The sequence below is a fragment of the Ahaetulla prasina genome, chromosome 10, assembly GCF_028640845.1.
Source record: "Ahaetulla prasina isolate Xishuangbanna chromosome 10, ASM2864084v1, whole genome shotgun sequence".
In the NCBI taxonomy this organism is placed as follows: domain Eukaryota; kingdom Metazoa; phylum Chordata; class Lepidosauria; order Squamata; family Colubridae; genus Ahaetulla; species Ahaetulla prasina.
The window spans coordinates 22,448,137-22,467,503 of NC_080548.1; the positions used below are offsets into that span (position 1 = coordinate 22,448,137).

Sequence of the window (19,367 nt, forward strand, 5' to 3'; positions counted from 1 at the left end):
TAGCAAGGAAACAATTTTGCCTCTATCTGCCGTCATTTCTCTCCCACGCAAAATTTGCTGGACAATCCTTATAACCTGAAAGACCAGTCAGCCAACCAGTCGCTTGTTCTTTAGACTTTAAAGAAAAGCAGACTGCATGCGTCATAAGAGAAGACAGAGTCATTAGGATCTGATAGAAAATGCAACCCAATATTCTTCCAAGGCTCGGGACTTAAGAGAGAGGATGGAAGTTGCACGCCCACGTTTCCACGTGGATAACAGGTCAAGTGAAGTTCCTCCAAGGCGGCATGAATTCCTCCATGCAAGGTTATTGGGTCTTCCAATGTCCAAGGGCATGAGGGATTTTTCCAAGGACATGTTCCAAACGGAATCACTTTTTTTTAAATTTGTATTTATATCCCGCCCTTCTCCGAAGACTCAGGGTGGCTTACACTATGTCAGGCAATAGTCTTCATCCATTTGTATATTATATACAAAGTCAACTTATTGCCCCCCAACAACCTGGGTCCTCATTTTACCTACCTTATAAAGCAGGGGTGTCCAAACTTGGTCCCTTTAAGACTTTTGGACTTCAACTCCCAGAGTCCCTCAGCCAGCAAAGCTGGCTGAGGAACTCTGGGAGTTGAAGTCCAAAAGTCTTAAAGGGACCAAGTTTGGACACCCCTGTTATAAAGGATGGAAGGCTGAGTCAACCTTGGGCCTGGTGGGACTTGAACCTGCAGTAATTGCAAGCAGCTGCTGTTAATAACAGACTGACTTACCAGTCTGAGCCACAGAGCCACTTTAGCTTCAAGTGCATCTGGCTCGAGCATCACTTTCACTTTTCGAATGTGCCACTGAACATAGAATAATAAGAGTTGGAACGGATCTCAGAGGCCTTCTAGTCCAACCCTCTGCTCAAGCAGGAGACCTTAAATCATTTCAGTCCAATCGTTGTCCAGCCTCTTTTTGGAAAGCCTTCAGTGATGGAGCATTCACCACTTCTGAATAGTCTGAATTTCCCATGTCTGTTTGGGAAATTTCTCCTTAGTTCTAGGTTGCTTCCCTCCTTGGTGAGTTTGCAACCATTGTTTCTTCTCTTGCTCTGTTGTGACCCAGGCCCAAGTAGTAATAGGAAACTCAGTCAGTGTAAAAACAAACGAACAGCTGAGAATTAACTCATTCTCAGCGTAGTCCAACTAAATTAAAGCAAATTCCTCCCAGCACAATTCCTCAACAACCTTGGTCCAATTAGGCAAACTGTCAAAGGCCTTTCTTGGCAAAAGTTCAGAAGACACCAATACGAAACAAATGCAACAAGACAAACGTCGTTTTTCGGGAAAGAGCCCAAACGCCGTTGCTGGTCTTTTAAGCTTTATGGGAGGGGCCAATCATCTTTTGGCCCTACTCCCAAGTCATCCTCTTTGCTTGAGCTGCTCTTGCCTTCTGGCAGCTCTTCTCATTCGTGCCTTAGGAACAGGCTCCTTGTCAGGCCTGGAAACCATATGGGATGGTTTGCATTTGTATGGGATTTCCGAAGGGTTGCTGGTAATTTTAGACATTGGCCAAATCGCATCCTCCTCCACTACTTCAAAGAGTTTATTAAAACCTGCTAGACAATCTGGTCTGAGACCTCAACCTGCCGCTCCCCCACCACCCTTGATAATCCAAGGTGAAACCCACTATGAAATCAAGAAAATCCTTGACTCTAGACTATACAGAGGTCAATTACAATATTTAGTATTTAGTCCACTGGAAGGGATATCCATTATCTGAATCTACTTGGGTCAAAAGTTGGAAAGTAAATGCGGACAATTTGATTAAACAATTTTAATAATTTTACAAATACATTGTAAGCCGCCCTGAGTCTTCGGAGAAGGGCGGGGTATAAATGTAAACAAAAAAAAAAAAAATTCACGACACTTTCCCTGACAAACCTAAAAAACCTCTTGGAGGGGGGAGAGGGGGGTAAAAGGGAAGTGTGGACCACTGACACTCTTCTTTATTAATTCTTTGTTTTCTTTCCTAGGATATAGCTTCTTTTCCAAGGGGGGACGCCTGTCAGGCCTGGAAACCATACTAGACTTTAGGGTTCCAGACGCTGCCACATTTTTCCCTGAGGGAAGAAGGGGACTTGAGGGGTATGGTAACATTCTTCAAGCGGTCAAGGTCGGATGGTGTTCACATCTGCAGGAGGAGTGGCGAGAAGATATTTGAATGAACTGGGAGAACGTGGGACCATGTGACCAGCAAAGGGGTTAGGGGGGTGGGACTCTTGGGGTTTGTATAACTGGGAAAAGAATCCGGAAGTTCAGTTTTGGAATTTCACTCATCGTGTGCCAGTTTCCTCATGCTAGTAAAGAACTCTGAAAGACAATGGCTTCTGAGGATTTTTTATGCAGAAGAGGTTTTTCTGGAACCTTGACATTCCTCCTGTTCCTCTCCCTCATTACTGTCAGCCTCTGGAGGCTCCGGAGTCCACACCTCACTCCCCGATGGCCCTGACCCCACCTCAGCCTCCGACACAGAGCCCTCATCCAGGCCTTGCCCAGCCTCCAGGACTGGCCCACGTTTTTCCTCAGCCTCATCACTGTCTGACTCCGTTGCCAGCTCTGCAAGCTGCTGGTGGACCACAACACGCTCATTGGTGCTTTGGAAAATAGTTTGACCCCGTTGTTACTACCATAATCTTCCTAATTTTGGTAGGGTGGGTGGGTGGGCAGCCTGTCTCTTTTGCTTGGGTAAAAGGGCCAGTAGCTGAGCTATACCACAGACATGCCTTTGCATACCGCAGCCACAGAATTTGCAGCTGACATTTAACGCAGCAGATAATGCAGGAAGTGTGGGATCAACTTCCTACCGACACAGCTGATTTTTCTCCAGCAGTTGGCAGACCGATTGTCACGGCTCAGGACTCGGCTCCGATTCTGAAGAAGCTGCTCCAGCTTGAACCCTGTGGAATATCAGCTTCGGGACACCTCAAGCCAGGAATCACCTCGATCCAGGCACCATCAAACAGCTGGAGCGATCAGGTGGTGTAAGGACCCCCTCAAGTGAGTGGAGACCAGAGCCATGACATTCAGTGAGGCTCCTTGCCAAGCAAGGGAAAAACTCTCTTGGGTAAAGGAAGAAGGGAGAGTAGAATATAGTAGAATATATAGATGACAGAATTAATTCAGCACTGCGTATACATGGAGCTCGAGGGACGTGGTGGCCCAGTGGCTAAGATGCTGAGCTCGTCGATCGAAAGGTCGGCAGTTCAGCGGTTCGAATCCCTAGTGCCACGTAATGGGGTGAGCTCCTGTGACTTGTCCCAGCTTCTGCCAACCTAGCAGTTCGAAAGCACGTTAAAAAAAATGCAAGTAGAAAAATAGGGACCACCTTTGGTGGGAAGGTAACAGTGTTCTGTGCGCCTTTGGCGTTGAGTCATGCCGGCCACATGACCACGGAGACGTCTTTGGACAGCGCTGGCTCTTTGGCTTTGAAACGGAGATGAGCACCGCCCCCTAGAGTCAGGAACAACTAGCACGTATGTGCGAGGGGAACCTTTACCTTTACTTACATGGAGCTCAGCCCAGGTAGCAAGAAAACTGGGAAGCAGCATTTGAAATCATTTCAAATTTACCCTAATGAATTCTCACCTTTTACATGCTGGCTGGGAGATTCTGGGAGTTGAAGTCCATACATCTTAAAACTGCCAAGTTTGAAAAACGCCGCTTTAGGTTGCTGTTTTTCACCTAAGCCTGCCTGTAGTGAAATTAAATGGGAAGCAGCCCAGATGCCACTCTCGTTCTTCTTACCAGAAGTTTACTTCTCACCCACGGACTGCCCTTTCCCCCAAAGGGCTCAGTGTCAGGCCTGGAAACCATATTAGACTTTAGGGTTCCAGACGCTGCCACATTTTTCCCCTGAGGGGAGGAAGGGGGGCTGAGGGGTATGGTAACATTCTTCAAGCGGTCAAGGTCGGATGGTGTTCACATCTCCAGGAAGAGTGGCAAGAAGATATTCGAATGAACTGGAAGAATGTGGGACCATGTGACCATCAAAGGGGTCAGGGGGGTGGGACTCTTGGGGTTTGTATAACTGGGAAAAGAATCCGGAAATTCAGTTTTGGAATTTCACTCATCGTGTGCCAGTTTCCTCATGCTAGTAAAGAACTCTGGAAAACAATGGCTTCTGAGTTTTTTTTATGCAGAAGAGGTTTTTCTGGAACCTTGACATTCAGAATGTCTGAAAAGGACTAGCCTGCCATGTTAGATCTCTGCAACTTCAGTCACACTAGTGGGTCTCAAACTGCTAGCAGAAGAAATCCAGTGCCAAGACTGTCTGGAGTAAAAATGCAGACTCAGTGCTAGGACTGTAGTATAACATCCTCTTGTCTTGGTCAAAGAGCAAGTGATTTTGGCAGCTGTGGGATTCAAATAATTTAACAGCCGGTTCTCTTTCCTAATGATTTCTTCCAACAACCAGTTCACCAAACTGCTCAGAAAATTAACAACCGGTTCTCCCGAAGTGGTGCGAACTGGCTGAATCCCACCACTGGATTTTGGGGAGGGGTTAATTAAGCAAGAATACAAGTGGTCCTTGACTTACAAGAGTTTCTTTAGGGACCGTTCAAGGTTACAACCGCACTGAAGAAAGGATTCATGACAATCTTTGCAGCAGCCCCATGATTCATGTGATCAAAATTGGCAACTGACTCACATTTATGATGGTTGCAGTGTCCTGGGGATCACATGAAGCCCTTGTATGACCTTCTGACAAGCAAAACCAATGGGGAATCCAGATTCACTGAACAACCGGCTTATTAGTGTTATCCACTGCAGCGCTTCACTTAACAACCGTGGCAAGAAAAGTCGTAACATGGGGCAATCCTCACTTAACAAATGTTTCACTTTAACAACCGAAAATGTTGGGCTCAGTTGCGGTCGTTCAGTTGAGGACAACCTGGATGGGCGGCTGTCGTTTGACGATCATTTGGCAGCTGTCTCCAAGAGGGCCTTCCACCAAGTACGCTTGGTGCACCAGTTGCGCCCCTTCCTTGACCAGGATGCCTTATGCACGGTCACTCATGCCCTTGTCACTTCCCGCTTGGACTATTGCAATGCTCTCTACATGGGGCTGCCCTTGAAGTGCACCCGGAGGCTGCAGCTAGTCCAGAATGCAGCTGCGCGGGTAATAGTGGGAGCAACTCGTTGCTCCCATGTAACACCAATCCTGCGCAGTTTGCACTGGCTTCCTGTGGTCTTTCGGGTGCGCTTCAAGATTCTGGTTACCACCTTTAAAGCGCTCCATGGCTTAGGGCCCGGGTACTTACGGGACCGCCTGCTGTTACCTTATGCCTCCCACCGACCCGTACGCTCACACAGAGAGGGCCTTCTCAGGGTGCCATCCGCCGAGCAATGTCGGTTGGCGGCCCCCAGGGGAAGGGCCTTCTCTGTTGGAGCTCCTACGCTTTGGATTGAACTTCCCCCTGGTTTACGTCAAGTGCCTGATCTTCGGACTTTTCGCTGTGAGCTGAAAACGCACCTATTTATTCAAGCGGGACTGGATTAAAATTTTATTGGGGTTATTTATATTTTAAGATTTTAAATTGTTTTAAATTTTCGGCCACATTATAATATGTTCCTTTTTAATCTCTTTTAATGTGTATATAGTGAATTTTTTTACTTGGCTGTACACCGCCCTGAGTCCTTCGGGAGAAGGGCGGTATAAAAATCGAAATAAATAAAATAAATAAAATAAATTCTGGCTGGGTCACTCGAACGGTGCCCCGATAGAGCTGGAACCATGGCAAAAGATTGCTGTGAGCACAAAACTGCCTACCAGAGAACTTAAAGGTGTTAGGTTTAGGTTTGCAAGTCTGGCTCTAATGCAGCTTGCTGCCAAAGCATGCTTTGAGCAAGGAGCTGTATTAAGAGTGATGTTTAGTGAGGGGAAGGTGTTAAAATATTATTTCAGGGAATCCGTGCCTAACACAAGTTCGAGAGCTTCTCGGTTAAGCCAAGGACTGCTAAAACGGGCCTCTTAACCTTGCCAGCAAAAGAGGTCCCTGAACTTCCCTTGGAAGCCAAAGACAAAAACCTTACAGGAGAAGCCCCAAAGTTTGAGAACCCCTTGTTTAGGCCAAGAATAACCCTCTCAAGGCTGCCCAATAATTCAAATTCAAACCTTTATTGTCAGAGTACAACATGTGTACAAGGAGATTGGCTGAGCCTCCCTTCGTGCACACACACCCAACACAACTCACAGTGAAAGACCCCCCCCAAAAATCCCTAGCCCAGTGAATCCTACCGTGTTTCCCCAAAAATAAGACCCTTATATTGTTTTGAACCCCAGAATAAGTGCTTGGCCTTATTTTTGGGGACGTCTTATTATTTTGGAGCATGTGGAGCAAGATGGGTCTCCTCTTGCTATCTTACCGGATTTCCAGCTCTGCATTTAAACATTTTCGGAGAGGGCTTATTTTAGTGCATGCGCTCAAAAGCCCGATTGGGCTTATTTTCAGGGGATGTTTTATTTTCGGGGAAACAGGGTACTAACAAACAGTCCTATTCCAACCTTTTTATACCTACCGCCCACTTTTGTATCTCTGTTAGTAGTAAAATTTTCTAACTGCCCACCGGTTCCACAGTAATACGCCATGTATCGTCTGCGCATGCTTCTCGCGCATCGTGGATTGGGTTTGGGGGGGTGCGCCGGATACCAGCTGTTTGTCTGTTACAGCTGGGTGGTGTGGGAGGAGATGCGCGAGCTATTCTGGGACGAGGCTCTTTTGTTTGCGTTCGCACTATAGCGCCATTTAGTTTCACTTACGTAATGCGCGGGCGATACAAAGAGTATATGTTCAGAAATTTAAATTGTCACGGGGAATTTTATGAAAACCTAATGAAAATGTTTTTAAATAATGCTATGAAAATTTTTTAAAAAGTCAAATAAATAAAAAAAAGAAGAAAAGTGCTTCAGTATCGGACAAAACCCCTACCGTCCATCATGAAAGCTGGAACGCCCACTAGTGGGCGATAGGGACCAGGTTGACTACCACTGATCTAAACTATGTTGTTGTAGTTATTTTTCATTCTTGACAGCCCACAGATAAAAACTGTTCTTCAGCCTGTTTGTGAGGCTGCCTATGTTTCTTTATCTCCTTCCAGATAGTAGGAGAATAAAGAAGGGCTGGCCAGGGTGTGAGTCATCCGAGGATTTTCCTCACTCTTCCAAGGCCGCGAGCCCTAGCGATGTCCTCCAGTGATATCAGTGGGGCTATGCTCACCACTCTCTGTAATGTCTTCCTATCCGCGGCTGTCAAGCCATCATACCATACCATAATGCACTGAGTGAGGAAGCTCTATGGCCCAGACAATTCTTAACATTGGGGGGGTCACTTTGGCCCCTGTTCAGTTCTCTTCTCTAGGCACACCAACTAAAGATAATTATAGAAATGTTCACATATGGACTTCACATATATTTCCCTGTCTCTGCTATTCATAGACCTGCACAGGAATCAAATCCTACCCCACCCCCAACACTCCTCTTCCACCCTCTTCGGCTTCAGGTTTATATTTAAACCTTGCCTAAACCCTATCAAACAAATCATCATTTCCCCCCTCCCCAAATTTTTTCTTTAATGCATTTTTGTGTTCAGATACTTTAGGAACAAGCCCTTTGGTTCCTTATCTGCTTTCAAACAAAATCAGATAACTGGCAGATCAAAAAAAGGCACAGGAGCGAGATGAAAGAGAAATGTTAAACCCAAATTGGGCCAATTCTTTGAACTAGAAAGCAAGAGCAACTGAAGACGTTTGATCAGTGAGCAAAGTATGTTTATTAAACCAGTTGTGCGCAGACACACATACATTTTCCAAATAATTCGGATGAGACGGGGGGGGGGGACTCTCAAGGTATATATGAACTTCTTTAATATATATATGTATATATATATATATGTAACAAAGCATTTGGCCTCTGTCTCCAACATAACAAGATGCAAAACGCATATATTGGCACATCAACTATAATTCCAAATTTGTTCAAGCTGATCAGGAATATAAGGCCATAGTTGCAAAACATGGAATTCCCTGCAAATGACTGAATAGGGCAGACAGCTTTATATACAGGGGAGGGAAAATATATACAGTAGTGGCCAAACTTATGGAAACCTTTTGGGAAAAGTGTATTTTGGAGGTTTGATGGTTAATAGTACAACTTTTTTTTTGCGTTTCAAGATAATCATATTCCACTGCTGGAATGGCCTGGGAATAGGCCAGACCTTAACCCAACTGAAAATCTATGGACTCAACTAAAAAAATTTGTTACTCAGAAGCGACCCAGCAATAAAACCCATTTAATAGAAGCAATCATGGAATCTTGGTTTCACATTATAACAGCTGCAGAACTCAAAGACTTGGTTCACTCTGTGGGAAGACATTGTAAGGCCGTAATTCATGCTAAAGATTACCCACCTAAGTATTAACTGACATGGTGATCATTTTTGTATATTTTGTTTTTTTCTGTGGTGATAATTTTTGTATATCTCATTTTTTTCTACGTTTCACTTTTCTTCTTTATTTATTTATTTATTTATTTATTATTTAAATTTATATACCGCCCTATCTCCCAAAGGACTCAGGGCGGTTCACAGGCATATAAAACATCGATACATAAAATTAAAACTTATACTGTAAGTTTTAATTTTATACTGTAACTGCTATTCTAATAGCAAATCCTTCATGAAAGTTATTGCATTACATTCGATTAAATGATCTTTCCATTGATATATAATTTTATGGTACTACTGCAAAAAAAAAAAAAGTGGTGTTATTAGCTAATTTTAGAAAATACACTTTTTCCAAAAGGTTTCCACAATTTTGGCCACTACTGTAAAATGAGCTTTTATTTGTGTTACAAGGATTTTGGAGAGGGCTCTGCTTATCAAGTGATTAAAATATACAGTAGAGAAAGCTCTATTTTATTGAAGCATTATTTTCCTTCCAAATATTCTTGCTTTCAGCATTTCAAGGAAAGAAGCAGCAAATCCGCACAGCTAAATGGGATTTTAATTGCATCCAGTGTCTGAACTGCCTGTACGAGACCTGAATCTAGATGGGAAAGTCTCTCTCATGGTTAGCTTTTGCTCTATAGACTGAGTCGTAACTAGCACTTTTTTGGGGGGGGGGGTCATTTCCATTTGGTGGTAGAAAAACTGCAAGGTATTTTAACAAACAGAGCAGAAGATGGAATTAGCTGAAAAGAGGACGAGCCAGTTATAATTTTGACATTCCCATAATCCCTGGCCCTGAAAAGGGCTGCAACGGGAGGACTCCTAGGGGAATTATGGGAAGGAAAGTCAACCCGACATCCTAGATCGGTGTTTCTGTCAACCTGAGCAACTTTTTAAGATGAGTGGACTTCAATTCCCTGAATTCCTCAGCCAGGAATTGACGACCATTCATCTTGAAGTTGCCAAGGTTGAAAAATATTGTCCTAGAGCAGACCAAGATTCTAAACGTCCCCTCACGTCTGCAATGTAATAGGAGATGCAATTTCACCCACCCGTTGGTATCTGCCTTTCAAATTTAGGCCAAAGGGTAGTATTCAGCAGGTTCAGACCGGTTCACGCGAACCGGTAGTGGAGATCGCAAATGGCCCCGCCAACCTGCCCCAGCTCTATACTGTCGTATTTAGCCATGTTTTCGAGGCTGGGCGCATGTGCGGAAGGTGCATAGGCGAGTGAACCGGAGGTAACAATAGCTGAAACCCACCTCTGGTCTCTTTGGAATACTTTCACCCAACCCTCAAGAAGATTCATTCAATGTTGGTCAAGGATTTGAGTGCGAAGAGATCAGTTTTCACAGTTAGGAGGGTCACGACCAACAAGGTTGTCAACGTCCACTTCCTTCAGCACCACCAACTGGCCAAAGAATGAATTGCAGGTATCCAGGAAAACATAGGATGGGTGAGGGAAGATTACTTACACGTAGATCTTACTTAATGACTATCCTGCTTAGAGACCTTTTGAAGTTTCAGCGGCACTGAAAAAGTCACTTTACACCAGCCCTTGAATCTACAACTGCTGCAGTGTCCCACGGTCACCTGCGCACTTCACTGCCGGCTTCCAATAAGTAGAAGCCAGCGGTAAAATTGCAAGTTGTTCATCATGTCATGTTTCGCTTAACCGCCGAACGGAAAGCGACATCGTAAGCCCATTGCCGTCACATGATGCTTCGCTTAGCAAATGTAATGGTGTGTGGGAGTGACTTTGGGAGAGGGGATGGGCTGGGGAGAAATGCAGCCTTGAGAACAATCAGATAAAAGAAGGTAGGTCCCTCAGCTGCATAATGGATAGAGAAAGAAACTCAGAAAGGTTCCTTCTTAACTTCCTAAGCTGTAAAAGAGATGGCGGGTGAGTTGTACTTTCAGACTTGCAAGATTCTGTTAATGGAGCCTTATAATAAAGTAGAATTCGCTTTCCTGGTTATGTTTCCTTGTCTGTTCTACCAGGAAGGCTGGAAATGACCTCCCTTGTGGTCACTAAGTGAGGACTACCTGCAATAAGGTATGACTTCTAAAAGAGGTTCAGAACTCCTTCTTCCTCTCAGCAATGGAGGCCTTTTCTTGTGGTTTCCAAGCCCACAAATTCAACACTTGCGTATTCATTCTATACTCTAGCAAAAAAGATGAGGCGCCATGGATTGGAAAAGGTCATGCCCAAAGCCTTAATTTTATGGAAAGAACCAAAGCTTATTATTTTAAATTCTCTTTCTGTGGCCATAACACAATAACAGAGTTGGAAGGGACCTTGGAGGTTTTCTAGTCCAACCTTCTGCTCAAGCAAGAGACCCTTATACCAGAGGTCTTCAAACTTGGCAGCTTTAAGACTTGTGGACTTCAACTCCCAGAATAGCATAGCTGGCTGGAGAATTCTGGGAGTTGAAGTCCACAAGTCTTAAAGCTGCCAAGTTTGAAGACCTCTGCCCTATACCGGTTCAGACAAATGGGTATCCAATCTCTACGCCCTCACTTCCACCCATATGAGTATCCTGCTCAAGCCAGGATCAAACAGATAGCCAGACAAGTATAACAGTGAGAACACGACACTGGTTTTTAACTATAATCTCCCCAATGTTGATGAAACTTTTTTTTTAAAATAACGAAGCTTGTAGTCCTAGTTTTCGCTGTCCTGCAGTAAAATTAAGAACAGTGGTTTTTTTCCCCACTGAGATATGAGACTAAGATGGATTTTACAAAAGGTTGATCTTTTACAGTATAGACCAGTGGTTTCCAATGTGAGGCCCACATCCATGGTGGAGGGGGGGCAATTTGATTTTTAATGGGGGCAATTTGAACCTTGTTTAAACCAAATTAATGGCTTTTTAGGCTTCCTCCATGTGAGTAGAGTTCATTTTTTGAGTAAAGTAAGAATTATATGTCACTGTTGTGTCTGCGCCCCCCCCCGAGCCGGGGCCCCTGCCAGAAAGTGACTTGGAAAGGGAGGGGGAAGGGCCATCAGGACTTACTTCTGGAGCACCGGCTTCCCTGGCTCAGCTCCAGGAGCCAGAGGCAGGCCAGGTGGAGGAGATAACAAGGCCTCCGTCCCCTGACTCTTTTCCCCTCCCAGGCCACGCCTCCAGACCCGGCTGATGGCAATCAGGCCTGGCTGGACCCTAGGTTTTGTAGGCAGGAGAGGCGGAACAACAGAAGCAAGGGTGGGGCAGGCCTAGGAAGTGCTGAGTCATGGAGCCACACCCCACACGTTATAAAAGCAGCAAGGGCTGCTATACCCCTTCGTGGCAAGCAAATCAACTGCTTAACTAGAGCTGAAGTACTGTTTGTTCCTGGTTGAACTCATCGGCATCAAGAGAGATAACAGAGACACTTGGCAGACGCTTGCTAGTTTGCTGCCAGAAGCTGATAGTTGCCGACTAATTAAGTCATCGCTCGGACTGAGGCGAGGGGGACAGAACAGTCACCAGGGAGGGGGGGGCATCAGAATTTTAGAGGTGCTTAGGTGGGGCATGGCCACAAAAAAGGTTGGGAACCACTGGGCTAGACTGTGGGGGGCGGAGATTAGGTGCTATTCCTAACAAAATATAAAAATTGAAGGTTTAATCGCAACATCTTACAATGAGAGCAATTGCAAATCCAATAAAGACCACAAAGAAAGTAAATGCAAATTATATTCAAATGAGAAAACTCATACAAGCACCCTAAGATCTAGGCTCAAATAGGAATCAGAGGAAAAATTGATACGTGGCTGATCGCATTGTCCATTACTTTAAGAATCAATCCAATGAACACACGCGTGTCCTTTAGGTAAGTTTGCAATCGGAAACTTTTGCGGATTTTCACAATCACATACCCTTGGCAAAGCAAGTTGGTAGTAAAGACAACAACCAAGGCAACAAAAGAGCAGTGAATGGGGCAAATTCATACACTGGCAATGATAAAAGTTAGCATAAATGCACTGATAATATTACCTAGTGTGGTAATGAAACATCTACAAAAAAAAACAAAAAACTTCATGCTGAAAGAGCACCAAGGACTCTTACAATTCAACCTTGAGCTACAAATATTCTCTTCTATCGGTAGTTAGAATAAAAAAATAAAAACCATGCAAGATACATTTTCACTTCCAGAGATCCTATCTCTCTGTTTCTAGTATTTGACATCGTGACAAACAGAACCTCAACTTCTAGCCAATTAAAAAAAAAAAAGACCAAATATTTGGATGACCGTTTTGAAACCAAGATCTCTGGAAAATTATGTCAGAAAAACCACGAACCCCAAACCCCACACCAAATTCTGCAAGCACAAAATGTATAGAGATTTACCCAGAAAATGTAGGAGATGGCCAGGCTGAGCCTGAGGGAAGGCTCAAACACGTCATCAGTCTCCAGTCCCTTCATGTCCACAAGAGATCTAAGTCCAGCCCAACTGGAATTCCTTCTATTCTTATCTCCCGCTAATTTCTCTTGGTCCTTAGTAGTTCAGATTCTTGTAGACAGCTCAAGCTTACAATAAATCTTTATACCCATTTGAACTGTCTGGATCTCCTGAATTTCCTGGCGCTTGACAGAAAATAAGCAATTGCAAACTCCTTCGTGGTGTGATTTTTCCCCCCCACACTTCTGTACAATTAACATAAAGCCATGAATTCTTTGGCATATAGATTTTGCTTTGGGTTGGATCGAACGTATTTTTAAGAGGAAGAAGCACAAATTCACAGCCTTGAGTGATGCTGATCCTAATTCTATTCTACAGGATGTCTTGACTGCCAGAAGGACTAGAAATTAAACTTTTTGTTTAGGATTCCTTTCAACAAATTGGGAGCCGTGAACAGACATAAACCTTTCTGCAGGTTCCCTGGATTCATCAGCAGAATTGTCTGCCTTCCTGCGTTAAGGTTGCACCCATTATTTCCGCGCTACGGAAATAAGCTTGTGAATGACATTTGAGGAGAACCCCCTTCCAGCTGGTGAAAAGAAGCAGAGAAGTCCAGGCCAGGCTGAAATCTAATCTGAATTCAAGTGTCATTAAAAAGCTAATTAAATACAATCTGGAAGATTCCTGCCCATGGGTCTCACAATATTCAACAACATTCAGGATGACAACTTAAGTGGCCTCTTTTAAAACAGCTGCACCAAGGGAGGGAAGGGCTGTGGAGCTTCAAGTTGTGCCATGTTAGCCAAGTCTTTGCCGGTGAGACTATGGGGACTATGGCAGGGAAACCAACTACTAGCATTCTACGTTTTCTAGTTTTAAAAGAACTTTCAAGAGAGACGAATGCGGAAGTTAAGAGTTATTTGGAGTTCCACGTAAACGGACTGCAAAGCCCAGGCATTTTATGCATTCTGGACAGCAGGCAAGATCTGTACAAAACCAGACGCTTTAAATGCAACTCCCTTCTGGGGAATCCGGAGGGGAGATCCTAAGCACGCTTACTTGACAGTCAGCCCCACTGAATTCGGGGGGGAGGACGACGTCCTTCGAAGGAAGCATACACTGATAAAAGAGGTGGCACTTCATAACCGAGCGGGACAACTCAACTCTAATCACACACAAGACCAGCTGCCTTCAATCAATTGAAATGCTGCTCGCTCAACCTTTTTATTATTAACATGGGGGGGGGGAGCCTTCGAACCCGAGACAGCAAAAGCCTCTTTTTTTTTCAATGCAGAGAACAAGCTTTTGCACAGCGTAATGGCTCTCTTGTGCATGGTGTCACTTTCGGTTCTGGCCCCAGGCATTGGAGCAAAAACAAAACATGAAACCCATCCATTTTTCACACATCAATTACACAATGGAGGAGGGGAGAGGAGGGGAGGGAACAGCCGTGAGGATCATCCTGAGGCGAGACGTGTTTTTCCACATCCAAGGCCTTCTCAGGCCCTTCACATCCCTGGAGGAGACTGGGAACTGGTTGCGTTGGGAGAAGCGCTGGAGGGAGGACTATGTAGGTGGGTTTCCTTGTAGACGAACCAAGCGCTGCCAGCCCACAGAATCAGGTTGAGGAAGCCAACGACCTACGAGGAAACAGAAAGAGGGAAAGGTCAACGATATTTAGGCCTAAGCAGCCCAGCTTATTTCGAATGGATGGGGACGAGCCAGCAGAAAAACTGAACCAAAGGTATTGATTTCTGCTCCAGAAAGTGGTGAACATTGCTAAAGTGTTACGTGTGCTGATTCAATACTTGCGGAGATATAGCCATTTGTGTGAGCCCATGCCACAGCCTTCAACAGTATGACTCCAGCAACTTTGAGACGTAATATCTCCACTAATATTTTGTTGAGAGGAATACCTTTCCTTCCAGTGATATAAAAAACCGAACGTCAACCTTTTTTTTTGAGCCGCACTATTTTCGGCCAACTTTGCTCCAAATTATCTAGATGGAGATCACTCATGAGAATGTTTTTATTATTTTGTTTAATAGAGCACAAAAAGTTTTACAAGATGGCCAAGTTTTGTTTCTCTCAACAAAATATTGCCGGAGATAAGCAAAGGTAAAAGTAAAGGTACCCCTCGTACATATGTGCTAGTCGTTGGGGCGGTGCTTATCTTCATTTCAAAGCCGAAGAGCCAGCGCTGTCCAAAGGTATCTCCGTGGTCATGTGGCCGGCATGACTCAATGCCAAAGGCGCACGGAACACTGTTACCTTCCCACCAAAGGTGGTCCCTATTTTTCTACTTGCATTATTTTTTTACGTGCTTTCGAACTGTTAGGTTGGCAGAAGCTGGGACAAGTCACGGGAGCTCACCCTGTTACGCGGCATTAGGGATTCGAACCACTGAAGATATTATGTCTCAAAGTTGCTGGAACCTCAGAGTCGTACTGTAGGCGGCTATGGTATGGGGTCACAGAAATGCCCATATCTCTGCAAGTATTGTATCAGCACACGTAATACTTTACCAATGTTCATTGGGGACGTGTGTGCATGTTCACACCAAATTTCACCGAAATCCGTGATGGAGCCACTTGACATGGAATGACCCACTTTCTGTAATAACTGCCTGTGTATTTCCAGGGGGTGAGCCAGGGGTGAAATCTAAAAATTTTCCCTACTGGTTCTGTGGGTGTGGCTTAATTGGTGGCCGTGGCTTGGTGGTCAGATGGCTTGGTGGGCGTGGCCAATAACAATAAATAATAAAAATAATAAACAAAGTATAAAAAAACAATAAGAGGTACCAAAAACCAACTTTCACACTTTACACACACACAACTAACACACACATACACAATATGCCACATACAGCTTTCTGAGATTTTGTGTGTTTGTGTAGTTAGAGTCAAACACTACAGAAACACACCAAATCTCAGAAAGCTGCACAAATATTTTATTATTTTATTATTTTATTATTTTATTATTTTATTATTTTATTTTATTATTTTATTTTATTTTATTATTTTATTTTATTATTTTATTTTATTTTATTATTTTATTTTATTATTTTATTTTATTTTATTTTATTATTTTATTATTTTATTTTATTTTATTTTATTTTATTTTATTATTTTATTTTATTTTGGACTTCAAATCCCAGAGTTCCTCAGCCAACAAAGCCAGCCAGTTGATCACCGAGGAAATAGATTAGCTGAGCGATTGATTCTGTCTGGCTGAAACTGAAACTGCTTTCGGGCTGGAAAGAGAGCCATGCATTCATCAGTAATCAGGTAAGTGCCTTAGAATCTCTACTCTTACTTGTAGAAAACCGGCTTTTAAAAGTTAAAAAAAAAAAACCTCTGCAAAGGCAAGGGGGCGGGGCCAGGGATTTTTGCTACCGGTCCTCCAAACCAGCAGCCGCCATCGCTACCGGATCGGGCGATCCTGTCCAATCCGGGATTATTTCACCCCTGGGGTGAGCCAATCATGGTTTGCACAAGGTCCCAGAAGCACCACAATGAGGCATCTTAATTCCCCTGGAACTGCATGACCGACATTTGAGGAATAGAAGGTTAAAAACACGTGGCATGTTTGCCAGCTGTTTCACATCAGGAAACGAAAGTAAGATAATGCCCGCACCTTGCCAAAGGCTCAACCCATGGAAAGCAGCTAGCAATAAAAATGGAAAGGCTCAGAATATGCTCTTCCTAAAAATAAAATTGGCTCCCTTTATTTGGATGACATTTTGACAGCACGGCCCTCCTGGGTCTTGCAGGAGCTGCTGGCATCCGTGCCAAAGAAAATGAGTCTCCAGTTACAAAACGTGGTAATGAATGTTATCTGCTTCAGCATTTCATCGTGGCCACCCTCCTGAGAAATTGGCCTACTATTTTTCCCCTAAACATTCCTGATTTTATCAAATAAATACACTCTGGATTTTTTTTCCAACTCCAAAGGGCTCTATGTGGAATCAGAATTTGACTTATGTGTAGCCAATTTATTTAGCTCTCTAGTATACTCGTGTATTCCTTTTCTTTCTCTTTACTATGTAAGGGGGGTTTCTGGGCTTGTCACATTCTTAAGGTGGGGGAGGGGAAGGAGCGAATAGATAGTGAGGATTGTTTTGTCTAGGTGACTTTCTTTCCCATGGGAACAGAGGCTGCTCCTGGTGAGAATAGAAGATGGAGTTTGAAGACACAGGGGAACTGAGGGATTGAGTGTTTATTGGAGAATGTGACTTTTGAGGGATGTTTTCTAACTTGCAATATTAAAAGGTAAAGGTAAAGGTTCCCCTCGCATATACGTGCTAGTCGTTCCTGACTCTAGGGGGCGGTGCTCATCTCCGTTTCAAAGCCGAAGAGCCAGTGCTGTCCGATGACGTCTCTGTGGTCATGTGGCCGGCATGACTCAACGCCAAAGGCGCATGGAACGCTGTTACCTTCCCACCAAAGGTGGTCCCTATTTTTTCTACTTGCATTTTTTATATGCTTTCGAACCGCTAGATTGGCAGAAGCTGGGACAAGTCACGGGAGCTCACCCCATTACACAGCAGCACCAGGGATTCGAACCGCTGAACTGCTGACCTTTCAATCAACAAGCTCAGTGTCTCAGCCCCTTGAGCTACCGCGTCCCTTATTGTCCCTTATTGAAATATTATGTGGTGTAATTCCGTTTTGTATCGGATCCGAAATTACAACAGGCTTTGCCAATTTGATGACTACCTAAGTAGAAAGAATTCATTTTGGAAAAGGGACTTCGCCTGTTTCTTTTTGAATGGGTTTCATCACTTGGAAATCTGACACTCTAACCCAGGGGTCTCCAACCTTGGCAACTTTAAGACTGGAGGACTTCAACTCCCAGAAGCAAAGCTGGCTGGGGAATTCTGGGAGTTGAAGTCCTCCAGGCTTAAAGTTGCCAAGGTTGGAGACCCCTGCTCTAACCCTTTATTCAAGAACATTTATTTTTTTATTTGTTTTATTGTTTAAAATTGATCGGTCGTCCATTTTACCTCAAGGTAATTCTGGGTGGCTTACTCTCATAAAAGATAAAATATATACATTAAAAACATGAATAAGTTAGTACAGAAAGCCCAACGCTGCAACACAATTAAAAGATGGGGAGGGAGAGGGGGAGCAGGATGAGTGGGGGCGAGATGGGATCTGTTATTAATTGATCAATCACCTCCACTAATACAGATAGTCTTCAACTTAGAACAGTTCATTTAGTGACCATTCGAAGTTACAACATCACTTTTTACCATTCGAAAAAAGTGACTTATGACCATTTCGTCACACTTACAACCATAACAGCATCCCCATGGTCATCACCATCATCATCATCCTCTTTTAACAACCCCATAATCCCTTGCGGGGTGGAGTGAATGAAGCCGAGTGTTTACTGGCCAGATGCCTTTCCTGTTGCCAATGCGGAGTTATATGCAGCAGATATATTCTCAGTGTGCCCAGAGAGAGAAATATCTGCCTCTACCTAGGATCGAACTCACAGCATCCCCATGGTCATGTGATCAAAATTCAAACGCTTGGCAACTGACTCCTATTTATGACGGTTGCCGTGTCTTGTTGTCCCGTGATCTCCTTTTGCGGACTTCTGACCAATGGGGAATCCAGATTCGCTTACCAACCCTGTTTACTAATTTAATAAGTGCAATGATTCACTGAACAAACTGTGGCAAGAAAGGTCGTAAAATGGGGAACACTTAACAAATGCCTCACTTAGCAACAGAAATTTTGGGTTCAATCAAGTCGAGGATTACCTGTATAGGCAAGATATAAAAACAAAATCAAAACACTGGAATAAGCTGCCAAGGTACTGTCTGAAAAAGAAGCAAGTCTAAACAACAGAGGTCCTTTGTTATCGGACATATTTTTTGACGTGCGAAACAAGACATAGTGCCAAAAACAGACTACTCCATCTTGAAATTCTATCTCGCAGAAGAAAATGCATCCCAAAGGAGTGGCTGGAAATGCAGAAAATGAGATAATCAAATAGCAATAGCACTTAGGCCAGGGGTCAGCAACCTGCAGCTCTGGAGCCGCATGTGGCTCTTTCACCGCTCTGCTGCGGCTCAAAATATGTGTCACAGCCGCCAATGTGTGACACCTGCTGGCACGCGATTTCTTGAGGTTTTCAACCCCCAATAGGCCAGCCATAGATAAATCTAAGAAAAGAAAAGTTTCAAAAGAAAACAGAACGTTTAATTCAACTACAGATGCTAGTTTTGTGGCTGCTCAAGAAATAAGTCAGGCACGGGAAGAGTTTTGTGGCTTTTCTTTTCTGTGGGAAATGTGTCCAAATGGCTCTTTGAGTGTTTAAGTTTGCAGACCCCTGGCACTTAGACTTATATAACACTTCACAGTGCTTTACAGCATCAGCCTATTGCCCCCAACAATCTGGGTCCTCATTTTACCCACCTCGGAAGGATGGAAGGCTGAGTCAACCTGGAGCCTGGTGAGATTCGAACTGCCAAACTGCAGTCAGCCGGCAGTCAG

General features: G+C 44.0%; 1 protein-coding gene across 1 annotated transcript in view; it reads right to left on the reverse strand.

The window, feature by feature from the left end:
* Nucleotides 1-7,780: 7,780 nt before the first annotated feature.
* Nucleotides 7,781-19,367, reverse strand: part of LOC131204282 (synaptophysin-like protein 1) — a 44,720-nt gene continuing 33,133 nt past the window's right edge. Inside the window, exon 5 of the mRNA XM_058195386.1 lies at nt 7,781-14,501. Coding sequence (XP_058051369.1) covers nt 14,370-14,501 — 132 coding nt within the window. The 3' untranslated portion in view covers nt 7,781-14,369. The remainder of the gene's footprint in view (nt 14,502-19,367) is intronic.